The 27,337-nt window shown below is 42.7% G+C and overlaps 1 protein-coding gene across 4 annotated transcripts in view; it reads right to left on the bottom strand.

Moving 5' to 3' along the window:
- The window catches only part of adam12 (ADAM metallopeptidase domain 12), a 378,401-nt gene that overhangs the window by 337,449 nt on the left and 13,615 nt on the right, over nucleotides 1-27,337 (bottom strand). Inside the window, exons 1-2 of one of the 4 annotated variants that reach the window (XM_068052747.1) lie at nucleotides 19,507-19,590; nucleotides 19,220-19,344 (exon numbers count right to left, since the gene is read on the bottom strand). The exons of 2 other annotated variants lie outside the window; for them this stretch is intronic. In XM_068052747.1, coding sequence (XP_067908848.1) covers nucleotides 19,220-19,289 — 70 coding nt within the window. In that variant the 5' untranslated portion in view covers nucleotides 19,290-19,344; nucleotides 19,507-19,590. Of the gene's footprint in view, nucleotides 1-19,219; nucleotides 19,380-19,506; nucleotides 19,591-27,337 lie in introns of those variants that run through there. One more of the 4 variants, XM_068052748.1, reaches the window with a different exon arrangement.

Below are 27,337 nucleotides of genomic sequence, written 5' to 3'. Positions count from 1 at the left end.
AGCGACTAAATGTATTAATGCTAATTCCAATGCACTGAAATAAACTATTGCCGCTTACAAAGAAGCATCAAAAGTAATCATATTTAAGAACCAATAGCTTCTGTTTTAGTGATTTCTATCCAAAATTTATCTGGTGTATGAGTGCCTTTGTCATAAAGTATACCTTGATGCAGTTGACGCTATTGTCAAGATATTGGGCTGAATTTTACGAGTGTGCCGCAGTTCGCGGTGGCGCACTCTGATGGTGGCGTGCATCTTGCACGGATGTGCCGTCACTGAGCCCCCGCAATATTATGCACGGGGGCTGATTTTAGATAGAGGGGGTGGAGCAGCCGTGCCCCGATGACGTAGAGGGAGCGGCCGCCACAACCCCAGCAATGGCGTCCGGCACCACCACACAGGTGCTGGCCCAATTTTTAAAGGGCTTTAAGATTTAAAGGCCCAATCTCCAGGAATTAAAAATAAAATGTTATGTCAGGTGTCAATCACGCATCCCATCCCCCAATGCGTAATTCATACAGTAATTGCCCTTTACCCCCATGATAAAATTTTATTAGTATCCTGACCTCTCCCCACTGACATCTGTTCCCTTTAACCCTCAACCCCCTCCCACCATCCCCACAGCCAATAATAAATGTTTTCCCCATTCCTCCACCCCTCCCGCCATGAAAATGTTATTCCTCCCCCCTCCCCACCAGGTTCAGGCCTCAGAACCCCATATGGACTACCGAAGGTGCGCAAGCTGCGTTCGTTGTTGGTAAAATCGGCATGGGACGGCCACCGCCTGTAGGTCAGTCGATTTGCATGTCATTTGGGTTGATTTACATATGCAGATGAAGGGCCTGCCACCAGGCAGCGGGGAGGGGGGGGGGGGCCACACCGAGGTCCCCCCTGCCGCTGGTAATATGCGGCAGGCCCTTCTCAATATCACGAGTTGAGGCGGGCCTCTCCCCACAGAATTATACCAGCACCACCCCCCACCCCCCTCCCACACCCCCGCTGCGACCCGCAGCTTTGAGGGGCTGGTAAAATTCAGCCCATTGTCTGTAGTATGACTTTATGAATTTTATGCTTAATTATCATACAAGGAAAATCAAAGTTGTCCTGTGAATAATGTATTGTCTTTCTTAATTACTGTCCCTTATGTCTTATTAATATCACATCTGTAAAAGAACAGTCCTTGGTGCATGATACCAGAAGGTGATTGATCAATGATTTTTGCCTTCTGGTGTCATAAAACCAGCTGCACAGGAATACCCTAACCACAAATTTCTACTCATATCTAAACGCAGAGGAATAGCCCAAGGGTGCGATATAAAAATATTTTATCTATCTGACTGATAAAGCACTAGATATTTCAAAAATGCTCTTTTTAAGGAATAATAACCTCAGCCTTTGAATTTTGGCAACTCTTGTGGCAAAAGTCTGGTTTTATTTCCATTAACATAAATCACTTTTTGAAAAAGCTACAAAAAGTTTAAGATAATAATGTCTTGCTCCAAAATCCTACATTTACACAATGACTTCACATTATATCTAAATGTGTGCACACTTTCAGCACTTTGTGTATCTAAGCAAACATTTATCACATCTGTTCAGTAAACGGAAATGTAGATTTTCCATCATTTTAATTGCAAAGGGATCAAACCGACAGAAGCACAAAACAGTTGGAGGTCTTTCACAATCAGATAAATGAAAATCAAAAGTGACTGCATAATTGTATCGCAAAACAAAGGAACTAAAGTTGTTTTAGAAACCAAGACAATTTTGCTGCATGTGTATCTACAAAGCTGCAATGCAGCCACTTATGCTAAAATAGCAAGCGTTTTGCTGCTAAATACAGGGTAGTTACTTTAAAATGCATGGATTTAAAGCTCAGTACTCCATAACAGTCAGAAAATTATTTTTGTCAAGATACCGAGGTGCACTAAGGAGCCTTTCTATTAAAGAGAGCCTGCCTAGACCAAGGAATGACAGGAACACATGGTTGTGTTGCAGTGGCAGTGCCACTGATCTCCACCCCAGGGCCCTGACTCTGTGGTTGCAGGGAATCAAGAAACAAAAAGCTGAGGTCAGTTTGCTGCAGTGCAATGCAACTTTAAAAATTGTTTTCACAGCAAAAATATCTAAATATTATCAGAATAACAAATGCTAAGATAACTTCTAATAACTAAATATTCTTTTGGTCCCATCTGTACGTTTGATGAACAAAATCTAGCAATAGACACAAGTTCTAAATCTGAAAAGTTATTATTATTATTTTGCAATCATCATTTGTACAGTGTGAAGACCACAGACCTATATCAATGTTAGAGATTGCATTCATTTGAAAAAAGGCACAAGCAGTGGGATAATGAAGCTTAGAATTTAATTTCAACACAGAGGATCCATGCAGACCATTAAACCCATTCTAATGCCAGCTTCACACTGGAGCAATCTGCCTAGGCATGACACCCCCATCTCTTGATTCAGGCGCATCTTCAAAGGGGTGAAGGTGGGACTTCTTTCTGTCATGGAGCCACCCACTGATCCCAGCCAACTTTCATGACTAAGGTTCCTTATTAGATTTGTAGTGAGTCTCTTCTAGGGACTCCCACTGAAAAGGGGCGGATTTTTGACAGATTAGGCCTCAGGAACCTAGCATAGCAACACAATGCAAGCAGCATCTGTAGTGCGAGCAAAACACAATTTTTTGGAAAATTCTTAACCCTTTCTTGGGCAAATGAGAAGCAGCTTTGGATGCATTCTGATTTTTTGGATCCTTTCTGTCAACCACTCAACATTGGATGCATGGGCATCCTCTAATCATGCTGCACAAATGGCAAAAACAGCAGAGGCCATAATTCCTCTTTTGTATTAGGTTAACATACACCTGCCCATATGTGAGGGGTTGTATTCTAACCTGATGAAACCAAGCCCCAGAAAATGACAGACTCGGTGGAACATCTTTCTGACTAGCTTTCAATATCATCCACTCCTGATGCACCAAAAAGCTGGTGGGAGGAGTGGCACAGAGGAACTACAACAATTTACTCTGATCTCCATACCCTTTAACATTTTTCTCTTCATTTGTATAACTCCATCTTAATTCTCGATTCATTTTCGGAGGATGGAAATTAATGTTCCGCATAGGCATTGACTGCACAAACATCAATTTTATGACTTTATAGAGTATGATATTTGGCATAGATTATGAAAACAAATCTTTGCATCCTTGTGAATGGCCCCTTAACTGACCAAAGTCCTGATGCATTTCTTAAACAGAACCAGACTATTAAGGTAGATCCAAATAAATCAAAAACATATCTGCTTGTTTAATTTTAACGGTACTCTCCAAGAAATTATAAGCAATGATTCTTTGCAATGAAATCCAGGTAAAAATCAATGACGTCCCTACCAGTGTGGAAAGTTTAAAGCAACCAGACATCCACGTGCGCAGCTGTGTGAGTTTCTCTGTTAATGTGAATGCAGCCTTCATAACTCATGGACGAACAATGTTAGACAAAGAACTTTACCTTGGCAAAGAACTGATGAAAATCAACTGAAAATATTATTTCCAGCAAAATGTTCATTTAGCCAATAAACATTTTGAAAGCATTATGAATTTAAAAATATTTATTTCTTGCCATATTCCAACACACTAGGCCAGCTTTCAGAAGACATGTGTCGTCCATCTTCAGAACATGCACCAGTGAAGTCAAGAATTAGCTAAGTACAAAATAAAGTACCCTCAATTGAATGAATGAAAAATTGGACATTGGATTGCCTTTACAACAGTACCAATGTGGTTGTTAAGCCTCAGTTCTTATCATTTCATTTATTCAGACAACAGTATGCAGTTCCTTTTTACTGCACAGGATGAGCTGATAAGAAAAATTTCTTGGTCTGATCTTTGCACACTGATCAGTGTTTTGTAAGGCACTAAAGCCCACATCCAAATCGTTGATATATAATGTGAACAGCTGGGGCTCAAGTACTGATCCTTGTGGGACCCCACTAGTCACAGCCTGCCAATGCAAGAATGACCCGTTTAATCCTAACTCTCTGTTTTCTGCCTGTTAACAAATCCTCAATCCATGCCAGTATATTACCTCCTATCCCATGTGCTTTAATTTTGCTAACCAACCTCCTGAGGGGGACTTTATCAAAAGCCTTCTGAAAATTCAAGTGTACTATGTCCACTGACTCCCCTTTATCAATTCTGTGAATAGCATCCTCAAAATATTCCAACACGTTCATTAAACATGATTTTCCATTCATAAATCCATGTTGTCTTTGCCCAATAAGAACATTATTATCCAAGTGTTCACTCATCACATCCTTTATAATAGATTCTAGCATTTTCCCTATTACTGATGTAAGGATAACAGGTAGTTCCATGTTTTCTCTCTCCCTCCCTTCTTAAATAGTGGGGTGACATTTGCAAACTTCCAAACTGCAGGAACTGTTCCAGAATCTACAGAATTTTGGAAGATGCTCACCAATACATTTAATATCTCCATAGCTACCTCTTTCAACACTCTGGAATGTAGAATATTAGGTCCTGGGGACTTATCAACCTTCAGCCCCATTAATTTCTCCGATAAAACCTTCTTACTAATATTAATTTCTTTCAATTCCTCATTCTCCCTAGTCCCTTGGTTCTCTAAATCTTGGAGATTTCTTGCATCTTCCTCAGTGAAGACAGACACAAAGTAATCATTTAACTTCTCTGCCATTTCTCTATTCCCCATAATAAATTCTCCTGACTCTGCCTGTAATGGACCCACATTTGCCTTAGCCAAACGTTTCCTTTTTATGTACCTAAAGAAATTCACAATTATAGAAAAACACCCGGAAATACGCAATGCGGTGGTGATTTTGCTCCTATATAGAAATTATGATATATTTATGCTGTCTTGTTCACCTGATAATGAACAAATTTCTTGTTGCTTCTGACCTATTGTAGGATTCTGTTGCACCCAGAAAAGCACACAATTACAATCTTACTTTTTTTATCAACTGCCAAAATTTTATAGATGTACTCATGAAAATAACAAGCAGTAGCCAATTTTCTCTATTGTTAAGAAGTTTCCAAATTAAACCTTTCTAATAGCTTCGATTGGACAACCAATCTTTCCTTTAAAAGCAGGATGCTTGGGCAGAATTTTATTTTGTCCTTGGAGACGGGAATGGAGGTGGGGAGGGCACACAAAATGGCATGGAGTGACGTCGGATGCTGTCCCCGATGCCTACTGCCCCCATGCCGTTTTGTCCGCGGCCTTTCCGCCTGAGGTCAATTGAGGCCCTTAAGGGCAGCTTCCCACCTCCACTCCCATTTTACTGGTCAGAGAGGTCAGCCTCCACATGGAGACACTGCCAGGTGAGACCTGGTGGCCTCCTAGCGGGCTCGGTTGGTCCCTCCTCTCAGGGCAATCCATGGCCCATGGAGGGCCTCCAGAGGTGATGGCCGCCCACGCAGCAAGAGCCCTCCTGTCCTCACAAAACCCCCAAACCTCTCACTGGTGCCTGCCTGACTGGCCCCGGAGACCCTGACCCCACTTACCTGTGTCCTGGGATCTCCTCCACCTTTGCCACTGCAGGCCTCCTGCAGTACCGGCAGTGGCTACCACTCCTGGTGGTGCTGCTAGTACTGCAGAGCTGCCAGCCCTCCAATTGGCATCCTTGATGGTTGGCAGTTAATTGGCTGCCTGCCATGGAATTCCACTGGGGGTCCAGCAGGAAACCAAGGCGGAATTTCCCCCATCATCTTCCGGACCACCACTGGGACCCCCGTCGCTAGGATAACATCTGGCCCTTTGATTCTTCAAACCATTTGCATATGGCAGAAGATTTCACTACTAGTAATTTGACATGGTCAGTCAGTTATCAAAAAGATTAATGGATTTGTCAGCTGTTTGTTTTATGGTGCTTCCACAGACTTGGTAAAAACAGGCAATTCACTTACATCTGTTGCCATGTGTGCATGTATCAGTGTCAACTCCTGCACATGTATGTGTAACCTAGTAAATTACATATCTGTCATGAAAGAAATCCAATACTTCAGAGAAAGACAAGCTGTGTGTGTATGATATTTACATTCTATGATTCTATTCTGTGTGTGTGTCTCTGGTATTCATTTGCTGAACATAGTAGATATGTGCAGTAGCCCAACAAATGGCACTTGTCTTCAATACAATAATACTTGAAAGCTGCTGAGCACCCTTAATGTAATCAGTGTGATCATGCTGGAGAGTTCAACTCACAAACTTAAGAATTAACTTAGTTAAGTTAACTTAAAACACTAGGGATCAAAACCCTTCCTTAGTAGTTGTCACATAAATAGATAATGTGTATTTATTTTCCAAAAGCTATTTGCTAATACATCCTGGATCTTTCTTGTCCAGTTTTTATAAATATTCTTGTTCTATTTCTTCCTGCTAGAAATGCTAATCTTTCTGATTCATTTACATTTCTTCATCTTTGTTTTTTGTGAAACCTTTTTTCTTTTAAACTGTACATATCTTACATCGTCCACTGTAAGAAACAAAGAGGTTGGTGCATTTCTTAATATGCCAATTAGTATGTGGAAAATTGCCTAGGTACATCCTGTTCACAAGAAGTAAACAAATTAATGGCCCATTAGTCTACTCTCAATCATCAGCAAACTGATGGAAGATGCTGTCGACGGTGCTATCAAGCGGCACTTGCTCTACAACAACCTGCTCACTGATGCTCAATTTGGGCTCCGCCAGGGCCACTCAGCTCGCATCCTATTACAACCTTGGTGCAAACATGGAAAAAGGAGATGAAATACAGAGGTGAGGTAAGAGTGACTGCCCGTGACATCATGGCACCATTTGACCAAGTGTGGCATCAAAGAGCCCGAGCAAAATTGAATTCAATAGGAATCGGGGGAAAACTCTCCACTGGTTGGAGTCATACCTAGTACAAAGGAAGATGGTTGTAGTTGTTGGAGGCCAATCATCTCAGTCCCAGGACATCACTGCAGGAGTTCCTCAGGGTAGTGTACTAGGCCCAACCATCTTCTGCTGCTTTATTAATGACCTTCCCTCTATCATAAGATCAGAAGTGGGAATGTTCGCTGATGATTGCACAGTGTTCAGTACCATTCGAAACTCTGCAGATACTGAAGCAGTCCATGCCTGCATGTAGCAAGACCTGGCCAACATTCAGCCTTGGGCTGCTAAGTGGCAAAGTAACATTCATGCCACACAATGACCATCTCCAAAAAGAGAGAATCTAACCAGCGCCCATTGACTTTCAATGGCATTACCATTACCGAATCCCCCTTATCAACATCATGGGGGTTGCCATTGATCAGAAACTTAACTGGACCAACCATACAAATACAGTGGCTACAAGAGTAAGTCAGAGGCTGGGAATTCTGCAGCAAGTAACTCATCTCCTGATCCCCAAAGCCTGTCCACCCTCTGCAAGGCACAAGTCAGGAGTGCAATGGAATACTCTCCACTTGTCACAACTCCAACAACACTAAAGAAGCTTGACACCATCCAAGACAAAACAGCCGGCTTGATCGGCACTCCTTAAACATTCACTCCCTCCGCCACCAGCTCGCAGTTGCTGCAGTACCATCTACATTCTACAAGATGCACTGCAGCAATACACCAAGGCTTCTTCGACAGCGCCTTCCAAATCCACGACCTCTACCACCTAGAAAGATAAGGGTAGCAGACACATGGGAACACCACGACCTGCAACTTCCCCTCCAAATCACACACCAACCTGACTTGGAACTATATCGCCATTCCTTCACTGTCACTGGGTCAAAACCTGGAATTCCTTTCCAAACAGCACTGTGGGTGCACCAATTGCAGCAGTTCATGAAGGCGGCTCACCACTACCTTCTCAAGGGCAAATAGGGATGGGCATCCGCGCTCACATCTCAGGAACGAATATATAGTCAATTACAAAGAAACCAAACAGAAATGCTTTAGTACTAGGCATGGCTTTTACATTCAAATATGGCTCTCACCCACAATTTATTGGTATCTCTGGGAAATCTGCCTGAATTGTATAAGCTCACTAGCCCCTGTGGAAGTGGTTCATGACAAAACCACAAGTATGTGCAGGAAATACTAAAAATTAGTAAGGTGGAATCAATCTCCTAGAATAGACAAAGTTGTTAACTTAAGATCAGACTTGCGGTATGAATGACTCTATTGGTTAGATGGCAATAAGTTGGGACTTGTTCTAAATGTATAGATGAATTTGAGTATAATTCATCAAACCTAAATATTATCCTTTTTGATACTGTGTTGAAAGATTCTTTCTCCGAATTGAAAAATGTACAATAAAACTCCAGAATGTTTTTCTGACAATTTCCAAATCATGTAATTTTAATTCCTCAGTTTTTGACTTCTTTCTAATTAAGATACAAATATTCCATTTACATGGCTACAGCAATGCCAAGAAATATAATGCAGGATTGCACAAGTCCTGTATTAAAGAGCACAATGAACTGAATAACTCATTAAGTTTGGCCAATGTGTTGGTTGGGGGGCATGGGGGGTGGCAGGGGGTGCAGAATTTAATGAGATTTGCAATATTTTTCAACTTATGACGACTGGAATAACATTCTTGGTTTATTGTGTTTACATATGCACATTGAGGGGCTTAATAATCTTCCAGCTTCAACTTTAATCCAGACATACTGGCATATACCTTTTCCATTTGACGAAACATCAACTGTATACATGGCCATTGCAAAAGCTTACCAGATGATATCTCTGCAGCTTTGAATTGAGTCACTTTTATATTAAGGTTTCCAGAAGAAAAAATGGTTCTTTGTCTTGTGCCTATATGTGCAGATATTAATGAAAATTAAGATCAGATTTTGGTGATGGATGCAATTTAAATGGTCTAAGTTAATTCTTTCTCTTTGGAGGAGGGAGAAGAATTTTTGTTCTCATCAAAAACAAAGATATCAAAACTGAGGAAAAGAGCATTTATTTACAATTTGTATCCAGTGACAGCACAGTGTAGCATGAGTAGAATACAGAATACTACGGCACAGCAAAGCACCAATCTTTAAAACAGAGCAGTATTCTTATTTCAATTCCTATACTGGCAATCAAACTATCAATTTAGGGTTAAATGACAGGCTGATTTGTTATGTATTTTCATTAAAAGAAACTGGATTGAAATTATTTGACATTAATTTAAAGTTTCATAATGCAAAAACTTCCACATTAATCTATACTAAATTTGCCCAACTCCACCCCTTCATCAGCTAAACTGTTGCTGAAACCCTCATCCATGTCTTTGGTCCCTCCATGAACTTGAGGCCATCCAAAGCTCTTCTGCCTGCATCCTTACACGTTCCAAGTCCCGTTCGCCCATCATCCCTGTGCTCGCTGACCTACTTTGGGTCCCAGTTAAGTAACGCCTTGTTTTTACAATTCTCATCCTTGTTTTCAAATCCCTCCAATCTTTGGAATTCTCTACCCCAGAGGGCTGTGGAGGCTCAGTCAGTGAGTATATTCAAGACAGCGATCAATAGTTTTCTAGATATTAAAGATATCAAGGGACATCGGGAAAGTGTGGGAAAATGGCATTGAGGTAGAAGATCAGTTCTATTTGAATGGCGGACCAGGCTCAAGGAACCGAATTGCCCACTTCTGCTCCTATTTCCCATAGCTTCGTCCCTCCCTATCTCCTCCAGCCCTACAACCCTCCAAGATATCTTCACTCCTCTAATCCTGGCCTCTTGAGTATCCCCGATTTTAATCACTCCAACATTGGCAACCATGCCTTCAGCTCTTAAGGCCCTAAACTCTGGAATTCCCTCCCTAAACCTCTCCACCTCTTCCCTCTTTTAAGGTGCTCCTTAAAATCTATCTCCTTTACCAAGTTTTTTGTCATTGCCCTAATATCTCCTAATGTGGCTTGGTGGCAAATTTAGTGTGAAAATGCTCATGTGAAGCACCTTGGGATGTTTTACTACATTAAAACTGCTGTATACATTGTAAATTTGAACCTAAATCCTAAAAGTGAAATACAGATATTCTAGTTCCACTCTAGTACCTGAAATCAAATTCAAATCCGAATTTTGGATTTCTCAATTGATTTGACATTTTTTGGGCTTAAATTCAGAGCATCAGAAATTCAAGGCATTTGGTTTTGTGTGGCTATTCCCAAAAACAAACAAGTCAAAGTTCAATTGCAGTTTTCTGCCCTTAATGTTAGGCAGTTCTTCATCAGCCCTGTAGAATATGGACACACACACACCTTTTGGTTGCCAAATTGCAATTACAATAAACATATTTGAAAGATTTCAGCAACTTCTAAGATGTGAGCAGTGATGGAGAAAAGCTGAAAGCAATTAAAAGAATAATTGCATTGCATTTTTAAATATGATGGGCCATTGGGCTGTCAGGGCTAATTTGCTGAAGGAAAAATTGGTTTAGTTAAAAAATGCAATCACTTGATGCACACAAGCAAAAGCAGACAAGTTAGCAACTACTACTCACTGGGAGAATGCTAAAGGTTTCACATAACTGTACATATGGTTTCAGTACATTTGTTAGTTTTTGATTGATAATGCAAAGTAATAAAAAAAGAATTCTTAAACATCTTCTCAAGTTCTTCTGGTTTGGTGCTCAAGCATGTAACTGAGTAGCTTTAATCCCAAAAGGAGGCAATTTTATTTATCCCAATTACATTGAAAATAGTTTCCAACTCTGCAAAATTCATTTTTTCTAAAGACATTTTAAAAGAAATGAAACACAATTTTAAATTCACAGAGTCATCCCAAAAAGGAAGTATCACATCTAGTTTCTGTACCTAACTTTAGGCAGTTTGAATACGTTAAGCTTCTAATTTCAGTGTATTGAAAACCTCAAGTCTGGACCTAATAAATGCCTTCATTCAAACCATATGACTTAGGAAATCTGTACTCATCAGTCATGGTAAACACATGTTTGGCTTATATTAAAAGCAAAAATGTTTCATGGAATAGCATGTTTTGAAATATGTTTGCATTAGATTATGCCAATATTGCGCACACTTAACTATATTTTATAATGATCTTTGCTCATTTAATATGTATTACATGTAGGATAATTGACAGCTGAGTTATTTGGCTGCAATTGAGAAGTTCAGATGAAGTAGGTTATATCCTTTAACTTATACCCTAATGACAGTGCATGCAGAACTTCAAATAATGCTGGTTGAAGCTTCAGGTTTTATTTCCAACTTTTGAGTGTATTAGACACTCCTTAAAGTGTCATGGACTGCATTTTTCTGTAATATGATTTCCAGCAGATTACAAAATACAGCACTTCACACCAGGAAAGTTTGATGTTTGGTCTATGCTGAGTTAGCTCTCTGCGAGGCAGCAGTGGAGATGCGACAGTAGGCCTTACAGTCCCCAGGTTAAAGAAGGCAAAATCAGCTAAGATTCCTAACTCTGATCACTATCAAGTAACACAGCAGTAGCAGAATAGTTAGAGGAGATGATTGACTATGTGGTCAAAATGTAGGTTTTCACAAGGCTTCTGAAGTGGGCAAGAGGTTAACAAAGCAGAAAGGTTTAGGCAGAGATGAAGCATTTGGGGCCAAGATGTTAAAGACTCTGTCACTAAAGATGGAGTGAAAGGAGGAAGAGGGGATGTAGAAGGATGTCAGAAGAGTGGTGGTTGTGCACTAGCAGGTAAAGCAGGGAGAAATCAGGGAATGCAGGGAAAAATGTCTATGTAAGAATGGGCTGGGTTGCCAAATGCCTTTCCTCCTCTGTTCTTATTTTTGAGGAAAAATAAAGCAAATTGAGTGATTACAGAAGACATTTACAAATAGGTAATAATTGTTAGTTGTATATTAATTGTGTTTAATTGTATGCAGGTGGTGGGAATTAACTGGGGATTCACTTGTGTGCCGAGAAATAGACACAGACTGAAACTGGCTATTAGGTTAAGAGGTAAACTGCAACTCTGTAAATAAATGCTTTTAAAGTATGTAAAGGTGGGTTCTAGTTCTATCCTTCACCAACTGGCTTTCTGGAATATTAATAATCTCCAGCTATCATTACAGATTTTTATGGAAATGTAAAATACAATGGATGGATGCTTGAGATTTCACGCCATCTAAAAGAGCCTAGCATTTAGCAGGTAACATATTGGAAAAATGCAGGCATTTGGTCTGCAATTTTCTGCTGTTAATGTCAATGGATGGAAAACACCCACAATTTCTGCTGTGGGGAAGACCCTACTGGAGGTATGGAGACTCGGAAAGTATTGCTCATAAGCTGAGTAATTCGATCAGTGCTGGAAGTGCATGGCAGGAGAGCTTGAAGCTGTGGTTTGCTCCTCTTGCTGCATGTGAGAATCCGGGAACATTTCCAGTCCCCAGGACCAGCATGTGTGCAGGAAGTTTGTCCAGCTGCAGCTTCCGGAAGCTCGGATTTCAGAGCTGGAACAGCGACTGGAAACACTGTGGAGCATCTGCGAGTCTGAGAACATTGTGGATAGCACGTATAGAGAGGTGGTCACACCGCAGCTGAAGGGACTTAAGGAAGGAAGGGAATGGGTGACCATCAGGCAGTCCAAGAGAATCAGGCAGGTAGTTCAGGAGTCCCCTGGGGTCCCGCTTGCAAATCGGTATTCCATTTTGGAGGCTGATGAGGCTGGTTCCTCCAGGGAGTGTGGACAAAGCCAAGCTTCTGGCACCGCAAGCAGCCTGTCTGCACAGGAAGGGGGAATATGAGGAAGAGCAATAGTAATAGGGGATTCTATAGTCAGGGGAACAGATAGGCGCTACTGTGGACGTCAACGTGACTCCAGGATAGTGTGTTGCCTCCCTAGTGCCAGGGTCCGGGATGTCACTGAACGGCTCCAGGGCATCCTGAAAGGGGAGGGTGATAAGGCAGAGGTCATGGTACATGTTGGTACCAATGACATAGGTAGAAAGAGGGATGAGGTCTTGCATCAAGAATTCAGGGAGTTAGGCTGCAGACTAAAAAGCAGGACCTCTCGGGTTGTAATCTCTGGATTACTCCCAGTGCCACGTGCTAGCAAGTATAGAAATAGGAGAATAGCACAGATGAAGGCGTGGCTTAAGAGTTGGTGCAGGAGGGAGGGTTTTAGATTCCTGGACCACTGGGAGCGTTTCTGGGGAAGGTGGGACCTGTACAAGCGGGATGGTCTACATCTGAACCAGAGGGGGACTAACATTCTTGCTGGTGGGTTTGCTAGTGCTGTTGGGAGCAGTTTAAACTAATTTGGCAGGGGGAGGGGATGCAGACTCCTAGCAGAATAGGGACACAGCTAAACACAGGAAAGCGAACAAGTCAGAGGGAATACAGCGGAAGTAAGTTTCAAGGGAGTAAGACCAGGATGGAAGGCCTCTACTTTAATGCCAGGAGTATTGCAGGTAAAACGGATGTGTTAAGGGCAATGATTGACACGTGGAATTGTGATATAGTAGCCATCACGGAGACATGGTTGAGGGAGGGGCAGGATTGGCAGCTCAATATCCCGGGATATAGAATCTTCAGGCGAGACAGAGGAGGGGGTAAAAGAGGAGGGGGCATTGCAATATTAGTTAAGGAGTCAGTTACTGCAGTAAGGAGAGATGATATCTTGGAGGGGGCATCAAATGAAGCTTTGTGGGTAGAGTTTAGGAATAAAAAAGGGACAGCCACATTGCTAGGTGTTTATTATAGATCCCCAGATAGTCAGCGGGAAATTAAGGAGCAAATATGTGCGCAATTTGCAGAGGTGTGTAAAAATAAGAGGGTAATTATATTAGGTGATTTCAACTTTCCCAACATTAATTGGGATAGTCATCGTGTTAAGGGCTTATATGGAGTGCAGTTCTTAAAATGTATACAGGAGAACTTTTTAGCTCAATATGTAGAGGATCCAAAAAGGGAGGGTGCAGTGCTGGACCTAATTCTGGGGAATGAAGCCAGACAGGTGGTTGATGTGTTGGTGGGGGAGCATTTTGGTGATAGCGACCACGACATGGTACAATTTAAGCTTGTTATGGAGAAAGAAATAGACAAGTTGCAAAAAAAGGTTTTGGATTGGGAGAGAGCAAATGTTAGTAAAATAAGGCAGGATCTGGCCAAGGCAGACTGGAAAGAGTTAACTGTCGGGAAATCTACAGAAGAGCAGTGGGGGGCATTCAAAAAGGAAATGGGGAGAGTACAGGCCCAAGATGTTCCCTCTAGGGTAATAGGTAGAAGCAACAAGCCCAAAGAACCATGTCTGACCAGAAACATTCAGGGTACAATGAGAAGGAAAAGAGAGGCTTTTAGCAAATACAAGGAGAGCAAATCAATGGAAGCATTAGTGGAGTACAGAAAGTGTAGGATGGAGCTTAAGAAAGCAATTAGGAGAGCAAAGAGGGAATATGAGAAAGCTCTGGCTGGTAAAAGTAGGGAAAATCCCAAGATATTCTATAAGTATATCAATGGGAAGAGGATAACCAGGGAAAGAGTAGGACCCATTAGGGACCAAGGGGGAAATTTGTGTGTGGAGCCAGAGGACATTGGTAGGGTGTTGAATGAATACTTCACATCTGTCTTCACCCAAGAGAAAGAGGATGTAGATATGGACCTTAGAAAGAGAGACTGTGAGGTTCTTGAGCAAATTATCATAGGGAGTGACAAGGTATTGGAGGTTTTGGAAGGCTTAAAAGTGGACAAATGTCCAGATCCAGACGATTTGTGTCCCAGGATGCTGTGGGAGGCAAGGGTGGAGATTGCAGGGGCTCTGACCCTAATTTTTAATTCCTCTCTGGCCACAGGGGAGGTGCCAGAGGACTGGAGAACTGCTAATGTGGTCCCACTATTTAAGAAAGGTTGTAGAGATAAGCCAGGGAACTACAGACCAGTGAGTCTCACGTCAGTGGTAGGGAAACTATTGGAGAAAATTCTGAAGGAGAGAATCTATCACCACTTGGAGAAGCAAAATTTGATCAGGAATAGTCAGCATGGCTTTGTCAGAGGGAGGTCATGCCTAACAAATTTGATTAAATTTTTTGAGCATGTGACCAGGTGTGTAGATGAGGGTAGTGCAGTTGATGTAGTTTACATGGATTTCAGCAAAGCCTTTGACGAGGTCCCACATGGGAGACTTATCAAGAAAGCAAATGCACATGGGATACAAGGTAACTTGATAAGGTGGATTCAAAATTGGCTTAGCTGCAGGAGACAGAGAGTGATGACTGACGGCTGTTTTAGTGACTGGAAGCCAGTGTCCAATGGCGTACCACAGGGATCTGTGCTGGGTCCCCTATTGTTTGTCATTTATATAAACGACATAGATGACTATGTGGGGGGTAGGATCAGTAAGTTCGCGGATGGCACAAAGATTGGCCGAGTGGTTCACAGTGAGGTGGAGTGTCTTAGGTTACAAGAAGATATAGACGGGATGGTCAAATGGGCAGAAAAGTGGCAGATGGAATTTAACGCTGAAAAGTGTGAGGTGATACACTTTGGAAGGAGTAATGTGACACGGAAGTATTCAATGAATGGCCTGACACTGGGAAGTTCCGAGGAACAAAGGGACCTTGGCGTGTTTGTCCATAGATCTCTGAAGGCAGAAGGGCAGGTTAATAGGGTGGTGAAAAAGGCATGTGGGACACTTGTCTTTATCAATCGAGGCATAGATTACAAAAGCAGTGAGGTCATGTTGGAGTTGTACAGAACTTTGGTAAGGCCACAGCTGGAGTACTGTGTTCAATTCTGGTCGCCACATTATAGGAAGGATGTGATTGCATTGGAGGGGTGCAGAGGCGATCCACCAGGATGTTGCCTGGGATGGAACATTTAAGCTATGAAGAGAGGTTGGATAGGCTTGGGTTGTTTTCACTGGAGCAGAGAAGACTGAGGGGTGACCTGATCGAGGTGTACAAGATTATGAGGGGCCTGGACAGGGTGGATAGGGAGCAGCTGTTCCCCTTAGTTGAAGGGTCAGTTACGAGAGGTCACAAATTTAAGGTGAGGGGCAGGAGGTTTAAGGGGGATTTGAGGAAGAACTTTTTTACCCAGAGGGTGGTGATGGTCTGGAATGCCCTGCCTGGGAGGGTGGTAGAGGCAGGTTGCCTCACATCCTTTAAAAAGTACCTGGATGAGCACTTGGCACGTCATAACATTCAAGGCTATGGGCCAAGTGCTGGCAAATGGGATTAGGTAGACAGGTCAGGTGTTTTAATGCATCGGTGCAGACTCGATGGGCCGAAGGGCCTCTTCTGCACTGTATTATTCTGTGATTCTGTGTATCATGCCCAAGGTTTGCTGAAAATTTGGTTTCGAGCCTCATCTGCATAAAGCCGGTGAGCTGCAGGCACACAATCGGGCATCCAGATGCAGCTCAGTGGTCTGGGACCTCAAGACAATTCAGCTGGCTCCAACACCGAGGAAGTACGCAGGGGAGGGGGAGAGGCGAGTCAGAGAGGGATAGCCCAGGCCAGCAGCAGCCTGCAGTACTGTTGTGGAACCAGAAGGAGCACTCCTGCTCCTCCTGGGCCTATATAAACATGAAGTTTAAAAAAAAGTCACTTAGCTTTTTGTTGGTAGCTTCTGGACCACTGGTTAAGCCATTGTAGACCTAGCAAAACTGAGTGAATTATATAGGGCACATACGCTATATGCCGAATTTCTGACTGGGATTTAAAACAGGCTTAAGGATCCTGATTAGCATATTTCAGGCACCTAATATCTGTATCGGTCGGGCACCCTGGACACTTCCAGGGGAGATCAGTTGCCCTGCAATTGGTCCCCCAGTTTCCAATTTATTTCCAAAATAACAGCCACTACCAGGTCCAATTTCTCCCCATAATGTTTAAACTTCAGTTGGTTGCTGGGATACAGCTTGCAAAGGAGCTAAATTGTGCTGCATTTACTGGGTACCATGGTTACCAGACACTCGACGTGAAAATATGCTTGTTCTCTGCACTATCAACAACTTGATAGTATTTTGCCTCATGGAATCACTGCTCCCAATAGTTGAGCGGTAATTATTTAATTTATAACATATGGTATATAAAATATAACCAATGTCCAGGAAATGCATTGTTAAAAATAATTTTCGTACATTTCCTTCCTGTCATATCATGTTGCCGTATTGTGAACGGGTGCAAATAGCAACACAAATGGGCACATAGGGAATAACGTAGCGCTTGAAAATCAAACAAGTTCTGAAAAATAATCATTGCCTTGGATAGTGTGTTCCAGAGCTTTAACAAAATTTCAGATTTCAACTTTGTTAAAAGGCATTTCATTCATGCAATTAATGCTGTTGCCTAAACCCTATGATGCCAATAATACACTATGCTGACTGTAATGGTGCTGCCCAGCACCCTGTATTGTTGGTGTGGCTACTCAGTGCCCAATACACTTACGACCGGCAAATGAACTGCGTGCAAAGCCCGTAAAGGCCCTGAATTTTATGTAAATTAGAGCACTATTCAGTACCACACTCAATTGCCTGAAGAGTGCTTGATTTTGTTTCAAATGGTTGCTGCAAGGGATGCTCTCGTAGTAATATTTATCTTGATTCATAGGGCGGAATTTTTATTAGTTCAGCAGGAAAGGGGGCGGGCAGTCACTTAAACACACCCCTTAGTTGACCCTGCCTGTTTCCCAATGCGAAACCAGCACGGTCTGAGTTCAAAAGGTAGCACTGGGAACACAAAGAGTCAACCCGCCCACTCTGTGCAGATTGCTACCTAAACCCATTAATAAGCTTGTCAGCTTGTTAAAGGGCCAGTTTTGTATTGTCTTTTGAAGATGTAGATTCCACGCACTGTAAGAACCACGACAGGGAGGAGAAGGTGGTGACACAGTGGGGAGCGAGCTGGAAAGGCAGGACAGAAGCAAGAGGCAGCATCGAAGAGGGAAAGCTTAGAGAAGGCCCTCATTTACAGGAAACCAGTTGTGCTCATTGAGAAGAATTACCTTTCAAATCTCTGCACTCTTGAAAAGGCCATTTTGGGGCTGGGATTGGGGAGGATTGATGGGGCGGGAGGGGTTGCGGGGAAGGGTCCTTCTGCTAATGGGTCTTATGGGCTCATGATGGGTGTGGGGTGGTTCAGGAAGACTCCACATTCCATTGCAAATGAAGAAAAGACATTCGAGGAAATGGTACCAAGCTTCTACAGGCTTGCTGTGACCAGTGATGAGGAGCAGCATCTGCCAGAGCATAGGCAGGCCCCTGGTCAATGGGGGCGAGGGGGTGAGGAAGGAGGGGCAGGAAGAGTCAAAATCTCCAGCTTACACAACCTCCACCAGCACACTCCATCCCTCTGCCAATCCTCACCTCCCATTCTCCTGTGCCTTGCCAACATGAAATGGAAACACATAAGTCAGCCTTAGTGCAACACATTTCCTGGTGCTTTATCGCTTAACATCTCATTATTATTTACATCAGAAACACCAAAGTGACCCACAAAGTGACATTACCATTGCAGTGGCCTCTGCTGACGGCAACTCCTAGGAGTGCCTCCTCCTATAGCTGAAGATGAGGTGGAGGCAGACTGCACGCTTGTGTCTGTCTGGGCCTGAGATGCCCATGGCAGTTGGCCTTGGCGTGGAGGTGCCGATGGGGCACCTCTGTCACAGGACATGACTCTACAGGTGCTTCACCCATCAGAGTGGCCATGGAGGTGGATGATAATGATGGAGCCCCATCGCCCCCTTATCACCATCTGTCGCCTCCTCAGCCCTTTCATGGTGTCCTTGATCGCTGGAGGGGACCACCAGCTGGGGTGCAGCTGGCATGCACTCCATGCTTCATTGTGCCACATACCCCACTGACTGGTCAATGCTACCGACTGTGGAATGCAGTCCATGTATGTCAGTGCACTGTTGCTGCATCCACTCTGAGTGATGTTGCATATGGGTCTCCATGAGGTTGGCCACTCTCTCAATGGAGGAGCTCATGTGCTTAAAGCACTGAGACATTGTGGAGCGCATAAGATAAATCGACTGCTCCATTCTCATCCCATGACTCCGCAGTGCCTCAGGTAACTCCAACATGTGGACACACATCTCACACTGGTTCTCCCGGTAGAGCCACCTGTTTCATGACTTCCGAGGTTCTGTATCTCCACCCTGCTGAGCAGGGCTGGGCCTGTCCTCCATCCTCCGAGGTAGACTGGGCACAGCCAACTCTGACTCCCCTGAATCCTCTAGCTCTGATGTGCGGTGTGCTTCACCCTGTGCCACCCTCTCTAATAACTCGCAAGGACCCACCATGGTCAAGTATCTGCGCTGGTGGAAGGTACACAGCAAAGATGTGATGGTACAGGCTCTGAGGTGTCATCCTCCTCTGACTCCTCAGGAACTTTGTCTGGCCTCCTGCCCCTGTGCAGCTGGCTCTATGGGAGACATAAAGAGAGGATGGTTATGAGAGATCGGGGCCGACAACAGATGCTCACTCTGCTAAAAACAATTAAATGATAGCTTAGGCATTGACAGCTGGTTGCACGGCGAGCATTGCCATGCATCCCCTGAACCTGGAGATGTTGAGATGTTTTCACCCTCTCTACAGCAGACCCCCGTTTCTCCGTCTCTAGCATCCCTGTAGCTTGACACTCTAGCCAGGTTAAGGGCCAGCTCCTCAAAGTACGTTAGCGACGTTATCTGTGGCACCCCGCTGTCCGGGCATGCCCTCTTGTTCAACTCTCATTTGACCTGCAAGGTGAAGAAAGATACCATTAGGACAATGCCTCTCTCCCTCACCGCTCACAGCTTTTCAATCGCATACACTGCTGCCGTCTGCACTCCAGTCGCCTGTCCAGCAGCACCAGGGTTCCAACCTATGCTTTTGGGTCATCAGGGATGCTGAACACACAACTGTCCCTTGGTTGGGAGAACTCTATGCTCCCTCAGGATGCCCCTCTCTTTTGCCCTCTGGTGACTGGTGACCAGGAGGCATGCCACCTGTGTCTATCTTTGGACTCACCTTTCCAGACCTGAGAAGGTAATTGAAACGCTTCCGGTACTGCACCCAGTTCCTCCTCACAACTCCTCTGCTGCCGACCTGATGTGCCATCTCCAGTCATGCCCTCTCGGTGAGCCTTGCAGGCCTTCTGTTGCCACTGGCAGGGAAAAGGATGTTTCTTCTCTCAGTCACCGCCTCCAGCAGTACCTCCAGTGAGACATCCGAAAAACAACGGAGGGCTGCCCTGGCATGAGGGGGCCTCTGTTCCCACTGTCCTTTGCTCTGCGCCTTCCTCCATCTCTTGGGCGAATGGCAACCTCAGCAATGGTTGCCACCTGCCTTTTAAATCGGGCCCGAGTCCCACCTCCTTCCCACTTCTGCCACTGCTAACTGGGCAGCGAACATGACTCCAGGCCAATCATTTTTTTCCATAACGAAATCACAATGCTTTGTCGACATTGTGCGTGATCAGGACCTGGAAGTGACCGCGACATCAGGGTCGTAACCCCGAATGGAAATCCCACCCTTAAAGTGTGCTCCCATTTTAAAATTCCTGCCATTACCTGCTGATTTCTTTCCTACTATAAGAAAGGTTATTTGCTACAGAGCCAGGCAGCTTGCTAGTTTATTTTGCTGCTTGGACACAAAGGCAATTACCACTTTCCTAAACTTTTTGAAATTTTGATGCTGTTCCCCTTTAAAAAGGGACCTTTATGAGATTTTCAGCACCCAATTATGCCCAGCCTTTGCCCTCAGAGGTTCTAGCACATCATATACTGCACTGTGCACCAGGAGCAGTGAATACTAATTTAAAGTAATTGACTTTGCTTTATGGCATATGGTCAACTTCATGCCCCGAAGGTACATGCAGCATCCAAATTGCAGTGATGCCAAACTCGTTGCACTAAGACCGAACAATCAGCCCTCATGACTATGCTACCGATTCATAACTCTACACAATTGTAACATATGCAAGGCAATTAACTGTTTGCTTTTGTCAAATGAGATCCTTAAAATTGCATATTAAGTATGTTGGGATTTATTTTACAGTAATTTTGAACATCCATTGTTCATAAGTGTAATGTTACATCTCCAATGTCAAGGTCTCTCAAATAGAGCAATCTAATCCGCATCATAGGCAGCCATATCATAAAACAGAAACGAGAAGACAAAGTACTTAGTACATACAAGTGGATCTCCTGCTCCATTGATCAGAAGTGAAAAAATTATATCTTCCTCTAATTTCCCCTCTGCATCTTTCTCCATTTTTTTTTTCTGCTTTCTTTATTCTGTGTGTATGTATATTACATTTTTCTCGTTGTAGAATTACAACAAACAATAAGAAAACACTTCCTTTTATAGCTGCAGCATCAGTGTAGAAGTTGTGCTCATTGTATCTTAAGTGCACTGATTAGCTTAGTTGCTTTCTTCAACCAAATACATGCATTGTTTTTTATTCTTTCATGGGATGTGAGCATCGCTGGCAAGGCCAGCCTTTATTGCCCCATCCCAAATTGCTCTTGAGAAGGTGGGTGAGCTGGCTTCTTAAACTGTTGCAGTCCACCTGGTATAGGTACACCCGCAGTGCGGTTAAGGAGGGAGTTCCAGGTTTTTGACCCAGCGACAGTCAAGGAATGACGATATAGTTCCAAGTCAGGATGGTGTGTGGCTTGGAGGGGAACTTGCAGGTGATGGTGTTCCCAACCGTCTGCTGCCCTTGTCATTTCAGGTGGTAGTGGTCGCGGGTGCTGTCTAAGGAGCCTCATCGAGTTGCTGCAGTGCATCCTGTAGATGGTACTCACTGCTGCCATTGTGCATCGGTGGTGGAGGGACTGAATGTTTAAGGTGGTTAATGGGGTGCCAATCAAGCAGGCTCCTTTGTCCTGGATGGTGTCGAGCTTCTTTCGTGCTGTTGGAGCTGCATCAGAAGTGGATGAAAGGCCAAAGACCTGAAACATTAATTCTGTTTCTCTCTCCACAGATGCTGAATATTTCCAGCACTTTCTGTTTTTATTTCAGATTTCCAGCATCCGCAGTATTTTGCTTTTATATCAGATTGCAGGGGAACTGTGATCAAATGAAAATCGGTGTTCGCATCTGGGAAGACAGGATCTGGGGATCTACTTAAAAAGTTCAAAGACCTGAAGGACTTTATGGCTGTAACTGGTAACTTGCTGACAGGACTACCTAAAAGACTCATGAGATATATCTTTGTTGCATCTGATAAATAACTTTTAATCTTTAACCTATATATATCCACCATGATTTAACTGTCAGTTCTTGTTTAATTTTTGTTGATTTTGGTTTGAGTGTTCAAATAAAATTTAAATAAGTGAAATCTTTTTTTTGTAAATTGGGGTTGGTCGGTGGATTAGATTTGTTTGGTTTGTGATCTCCATGGGGATCATAACAATGGCCCTCGCCTCCAGTTCAAAGGCTTCAACATCCTAGGCTGTCTGCTCAGCATCCTCCTTTACATCCTCCTTGGCGGAAGAGCAGTGGCGTTCAATCGTGTCCTCTTGATGCAAGGTCTCCCCCTTCTGCAGTGCTAGCTTGTGCAGCACACAGCAGACCACCACAATAAACGAGATCCTTGCTAGGGCATACTGCAGGGCTCCACCGGATTGATCGAGGCACCGGAATCTCATCTCCAGCAACCCAAAGGCCTGCTCGATGGTCGCTCAAGTGGACCTGTGGCAGGTGTTGTACCTCTCCTCTGCTGCAGTGCGAGGGTTCCTCACAGATTTCAGTACCCATGTCTTCAATGGGTACCCCATGCCCCTTAAAATCCATCCCAAAAGGCAATCGGAGGGTCGGAAAAACTGTGGCATGTGAGACTGCCAAAGTATGTAGGCGTCGTGGCTGCTTCCTGGGAAGCAGGCACATAATTGATGAAGCCCACTTGCTGCTCTGTGGGAGCCTTCATGGCCACTTGCGTACAATCAATGACACCTTGAACCTAGGGGAATCCAGCGATGGCTCTGAAACTGATGGCCCTCTCTGCCTGACTGTCAGGGTCAGTCCAGTACTGCACATAGTCACTGGCCCTCTTGAACAAGGCATTGGTCCTTGATGCAGCAGTGGGTTGCTGCCTGGGAGAACCCACACATGTCCCCAGTGGATCCCTGGAAAGATTGGATGCATAAAAGTTGAGTGCAACGGTGATCTTTAGGGCCACTGCATTGGATGTCAACCAAAGCCCATGGGTCATAGCTCATCCTGCAGCATGACGCATAAGTCAGTGACGGATATGTGGGCAGAAGCTCATCTCAGGGTCAAATAGGACACTAAGGATGTAAATGGTCTAGTTCAGCCTCAGACAGTGGCCAGGGAGAGGGATGGACAGCCAGAGAACTCCCTACCCTTTTTCATATAGTTTCTTCATGGGATGTTTTCCATTCACCTGAAAGGGCAGATGGGGCCTCAGTTTAATATCTCAACTGAAAGACAGCAGCTCTAAACAGTGTCAGCCGAAATGTTGTGTTGCAGTCTCTGGAGTGGGGTTAGTACTCATAACCTTCTGACACAGAAGCAAGAGTGCTACCACTGAACCAGGGTTACCACAAGGAAAATAATGAAAAAGCTCAGAGTTTAAAGTGAACCAGTTTCATTATGGGCTCAACAATGATACTGTTGGTAATATGTCCAGCACTCTGCATTAACTGTTGTCCATTTACCAAGGCATGCAGCTATTACCTTTGAACAACCAAACTATCCAGTGAACACTTCCTTGAGTAACAAATTGCCCCAAATTGTAACTGGCTTTCAAAGTTTTACTAGCTGAAGATCACCAACCTTCTAAATATCTTGTATCTGATCAGCCTACAAAATGACTGAAATGCAAACATAAACCATACGAGCAAAGCAAATTAATAAACCAAAACATTTTTTATCTCTGAGCACAGTTATAATGCTTAATCCAATCACAAGGGAAATATGATTACACAACTGATTTGGAAAAGGCCTATGGGCTTTCCTGTATAACCTTATTATAAAATGCAATTTATGGATTTAATTGCAAACATAATAAGTAAACATGTCTTCATAGTGACCTAGATGTAACAATGACCTGCCAGTACAGACCACAACTTACATAAGTGATCTGTTCAAAAAAATAAAGGTAGCAATTACTTCGTTACTCCATGAGGTAGGTAATCAGCCATGATCTTATTGAATGGCAGAGCAAGCTTGAAGGGCTGAATGGCCTACTCCTGCTGCTATTTATGTTCTTACGTTCTTATGTATTTATCCTATAGGTCTCTTTAATACTGAATATTATTATTAGAGTACCATAGCTACAATGTGAATGGTGCTGCTGGCCTTTACGCTGTACTGTGATAATCATGATAAACTCATTATGTTTCTTCTCATACAATACGCTGCCATAAAAATGGTAGCAGAGTATATCAGTTGCTAAGCACACCATTTGTTCTATCACTAAGACATACAGACAAGAAGGTCCCAGGTCAATGCTGAGTTAGTTAGATGATCTCAGCAGGGACATTGGTATTATGTTTGTCTTTGTTGGCCAGGAGAAAAATCAGGCAAGGTTCCTACTTCTATTGTTATTTAGTTGACCCCAGTTGTAAGGTGTGCATGTTAGCTGAGGACAAAATTGGTCTTGACTGTTCTTATTCAATAGTAGAATAGTCTGCTGAGACTCAGCTAGATTTTCTTTGCTATTGGTATAGTTCACACCAGAAAGGCAGTTGGCAGATTTTAATCAGATTCAAATGGAAGTGTGCTGTTTGCTCGCAATTACCTGTATCCAATTCAATAGCATAGCTCCATGCACACATTTATATGGGTGTTAAGATCACATTAATAGTGGGAGTGGAAAATTGCATTGAATAAAATTTAAGGGGGTGAATGCAATTAAAGGAGCATGCCATATATGGGAACAAAAATTCTGAAAGTTTTTGGAGATATAAAAGGACTTCTCAATCCTTTACTAGACTAGTATAACGTCCAGGCTGATTGGAAAATACACATAGCAGAATTTTCATAAGCAGTTACTCATGTATCGCTAAACACAGTTAGTTTCCAAGACTTAATTAAGAGCAACCCACCACATCGTAACTGTTTATGACAGCAATACGTACCTAAAGACTTCCTTGCAGGTGTTACCCTATGACCTTGGATTGCTCCAGCGATGGTCACATTCTAGTGACAGTGAGTAAATTGTTCCACGTTATAAACTAAATTAACTACATTTACTGTGTCTAAAATCAAGACATGCATGAAACTTAATAGGTTTTTTCAATAATTTGTTGGAATAGAGAGTCTAAATACACATAAGACAATATGTAATTTGTACACCCCAATGCTGGCAGCTGAACTGCAACTAATTCACAAAAGAATATGTGCATCATTAAACCCATCCGTTTGGCATTATTTAATGAATTCCTAATGTATGTTACAGGGATAAACAAAATATTTATTTCCTCTATTTAGTTTCAAACTACTTTTGGGGACATTGTGACAGGCTGAACCAAACCAGGACTATCCCAAACAATCTGGGGTATTGTTTTCTTATTCTCAAACAAGTTACCATTATTGGTAATTGTTACATTCTCTTATCACTAATATTCAAATTTTAAACTCACTTAGAAAAAAAATGATGTACACAGAGTAGGTTAATTTATTACTGCTGCCAAATTTCCAGATGAAAAGCTGCAAACAATTTCTTCAGTAGTAAGATTTGAGGATAATAACGAGACAGATAGTAGGAAATCTGTTTCCCATTATTTTTTACAGTAAAAATTACAGATACACATATTTTAATTATTTTAAAGCTAAACTTGCTTATGATACATAACTGTAAAGTTAACTACCACCTTCTAGTTAAGGAAATAGCATTTTAGTTTGTACAATTAATTTGTATGTACATTGTGGGCAGCCATGTTTCATCATTTAGAAATTACACAGGAATCATGGTATAGGATTAACATTTATTACTGATTCTGCTAACTGACAGGCTAGCAAAATTGCAATAAGAATTTATGTTTGGTTGATGTTATTTGGATAAAATGACTTTTGGGAGCTTTACATTCATGGAGGATTTTTGGGAAGTGATCTTTTAATATAAGATAGATGGTATTTCATGGTTATGACATGGTTTTGATAAATAATATTTTCAAGTTGTCCATAGAATAAACATTCTTTTCACCCCCAAAAAAAACTTCTCCCCCCAGTGATGTGGGCACTCCTTTTCAGGTTACATTTGGCAGATGACTGTTTAAATTATTTAACAAACAGACCATCTAAGGTTCCTACTTTAGAAGGATAGAGGTACTCGGTATGTCAAAGCTTTATCTTTTTACCAAATAGAAATATGTGGTTTTAAAATGTTTAGATACCAGCTCCATTTTCTTATCTCTAACGGTTCCCCTCAGTAAGCCTGGATCAATAAATGATTGTCAAATTTGAAGCCCACCGCAAAAAGCAGCTGTTTAAGACACTGGAACAGATAAGACAATTTATTTTGTTTATGGTAGATGTTTAGCAGGAACAGAAATGTATATATAATTCTTGCACTGTTGTCTGTTTAGAACCACAGGCAGTACTAACTTCATTTAGGTTTTTCAAATAACTACTATCATGCCTTTCAAATGTAGTTCACTGTGGTCTCAGACATCTCAACAAGGTGCTTTATAAATGCAAGTATATTAGAAAAGAGAAAGTACTTGCATTATAAAGCACCTTCAACACATTCATCAAAACATCCTGAAATACTTCACATCCAATGAATTACTTTTTGAAATGTGGTGACTGTTATTATGTGAAGAAATGTGGCAGTCAATTTGCACACAACAGGACCACACAAACAGCAAATGAGATGAAGGACCAGTTAATCTGATTTTGCCAGTGAAATTCGTTGAAGAATGTTAACCAGGACACTAGGAGAATTCCAATACAAAAACAGAATACTGTGGATGCTGAAAATCTTAAAGGTTATCAGCCTGAACCGTTACCTCTGGGCTGAAATTTATTGTCTTGCCACCAAAATTGGCGGCGGGCGAAAACAATGATCGCCACCCACGTGGGCCACATGTTGCTGAATAGCGTGGTGGCTCATTTAAATAGCCAGGTGGACTGCCCACCTCGATGCCGTGAAGGGGGCGGGCTGTCCATCCCCAGCAATGGCGTCAGCTGCCTTTGTGCAGGCGCTGAAGCCATTTTTAAAGGGCTTTGAGCCCTACATTTCAATTTAAATATTTAAAATGAGATTGAAGGAAAAAAATAAAAAACATTTATTTTGCTCCTCTCCCACCCCCCAATAACTATATAATTAATTACTTTCCCTCTCTCCCCCAAAACACTTACCTTGTCCACTTGACCTTCCACCCCCACCGAAAGTGCATAAACTTTAAACTATAATCCTTCCCACCATCCCCTACACCAATGATACTACTTTGACCCCGCTC

This window comes from Heterodontus francisci, chromosome 20 (genome assembly GCF_036365525.1).
Source record: "Heterodontus francisci isolate sHetFra1 chromosome 20, sHetFra1.hap1, whole genome shotgun sequence".
Lineage (NCBI taxonomy): Eukaryota > Metazoa > Chordata > Chondrichthyes > Heterodontiformes > Heterodontidae > Heterodontus > Heterodontus francisci.
The sequence above is the reverse complement of the archived record's forward strand: the minus strand, read 5'-3'. Positions and strand labels throughout refer to the sequence as shown.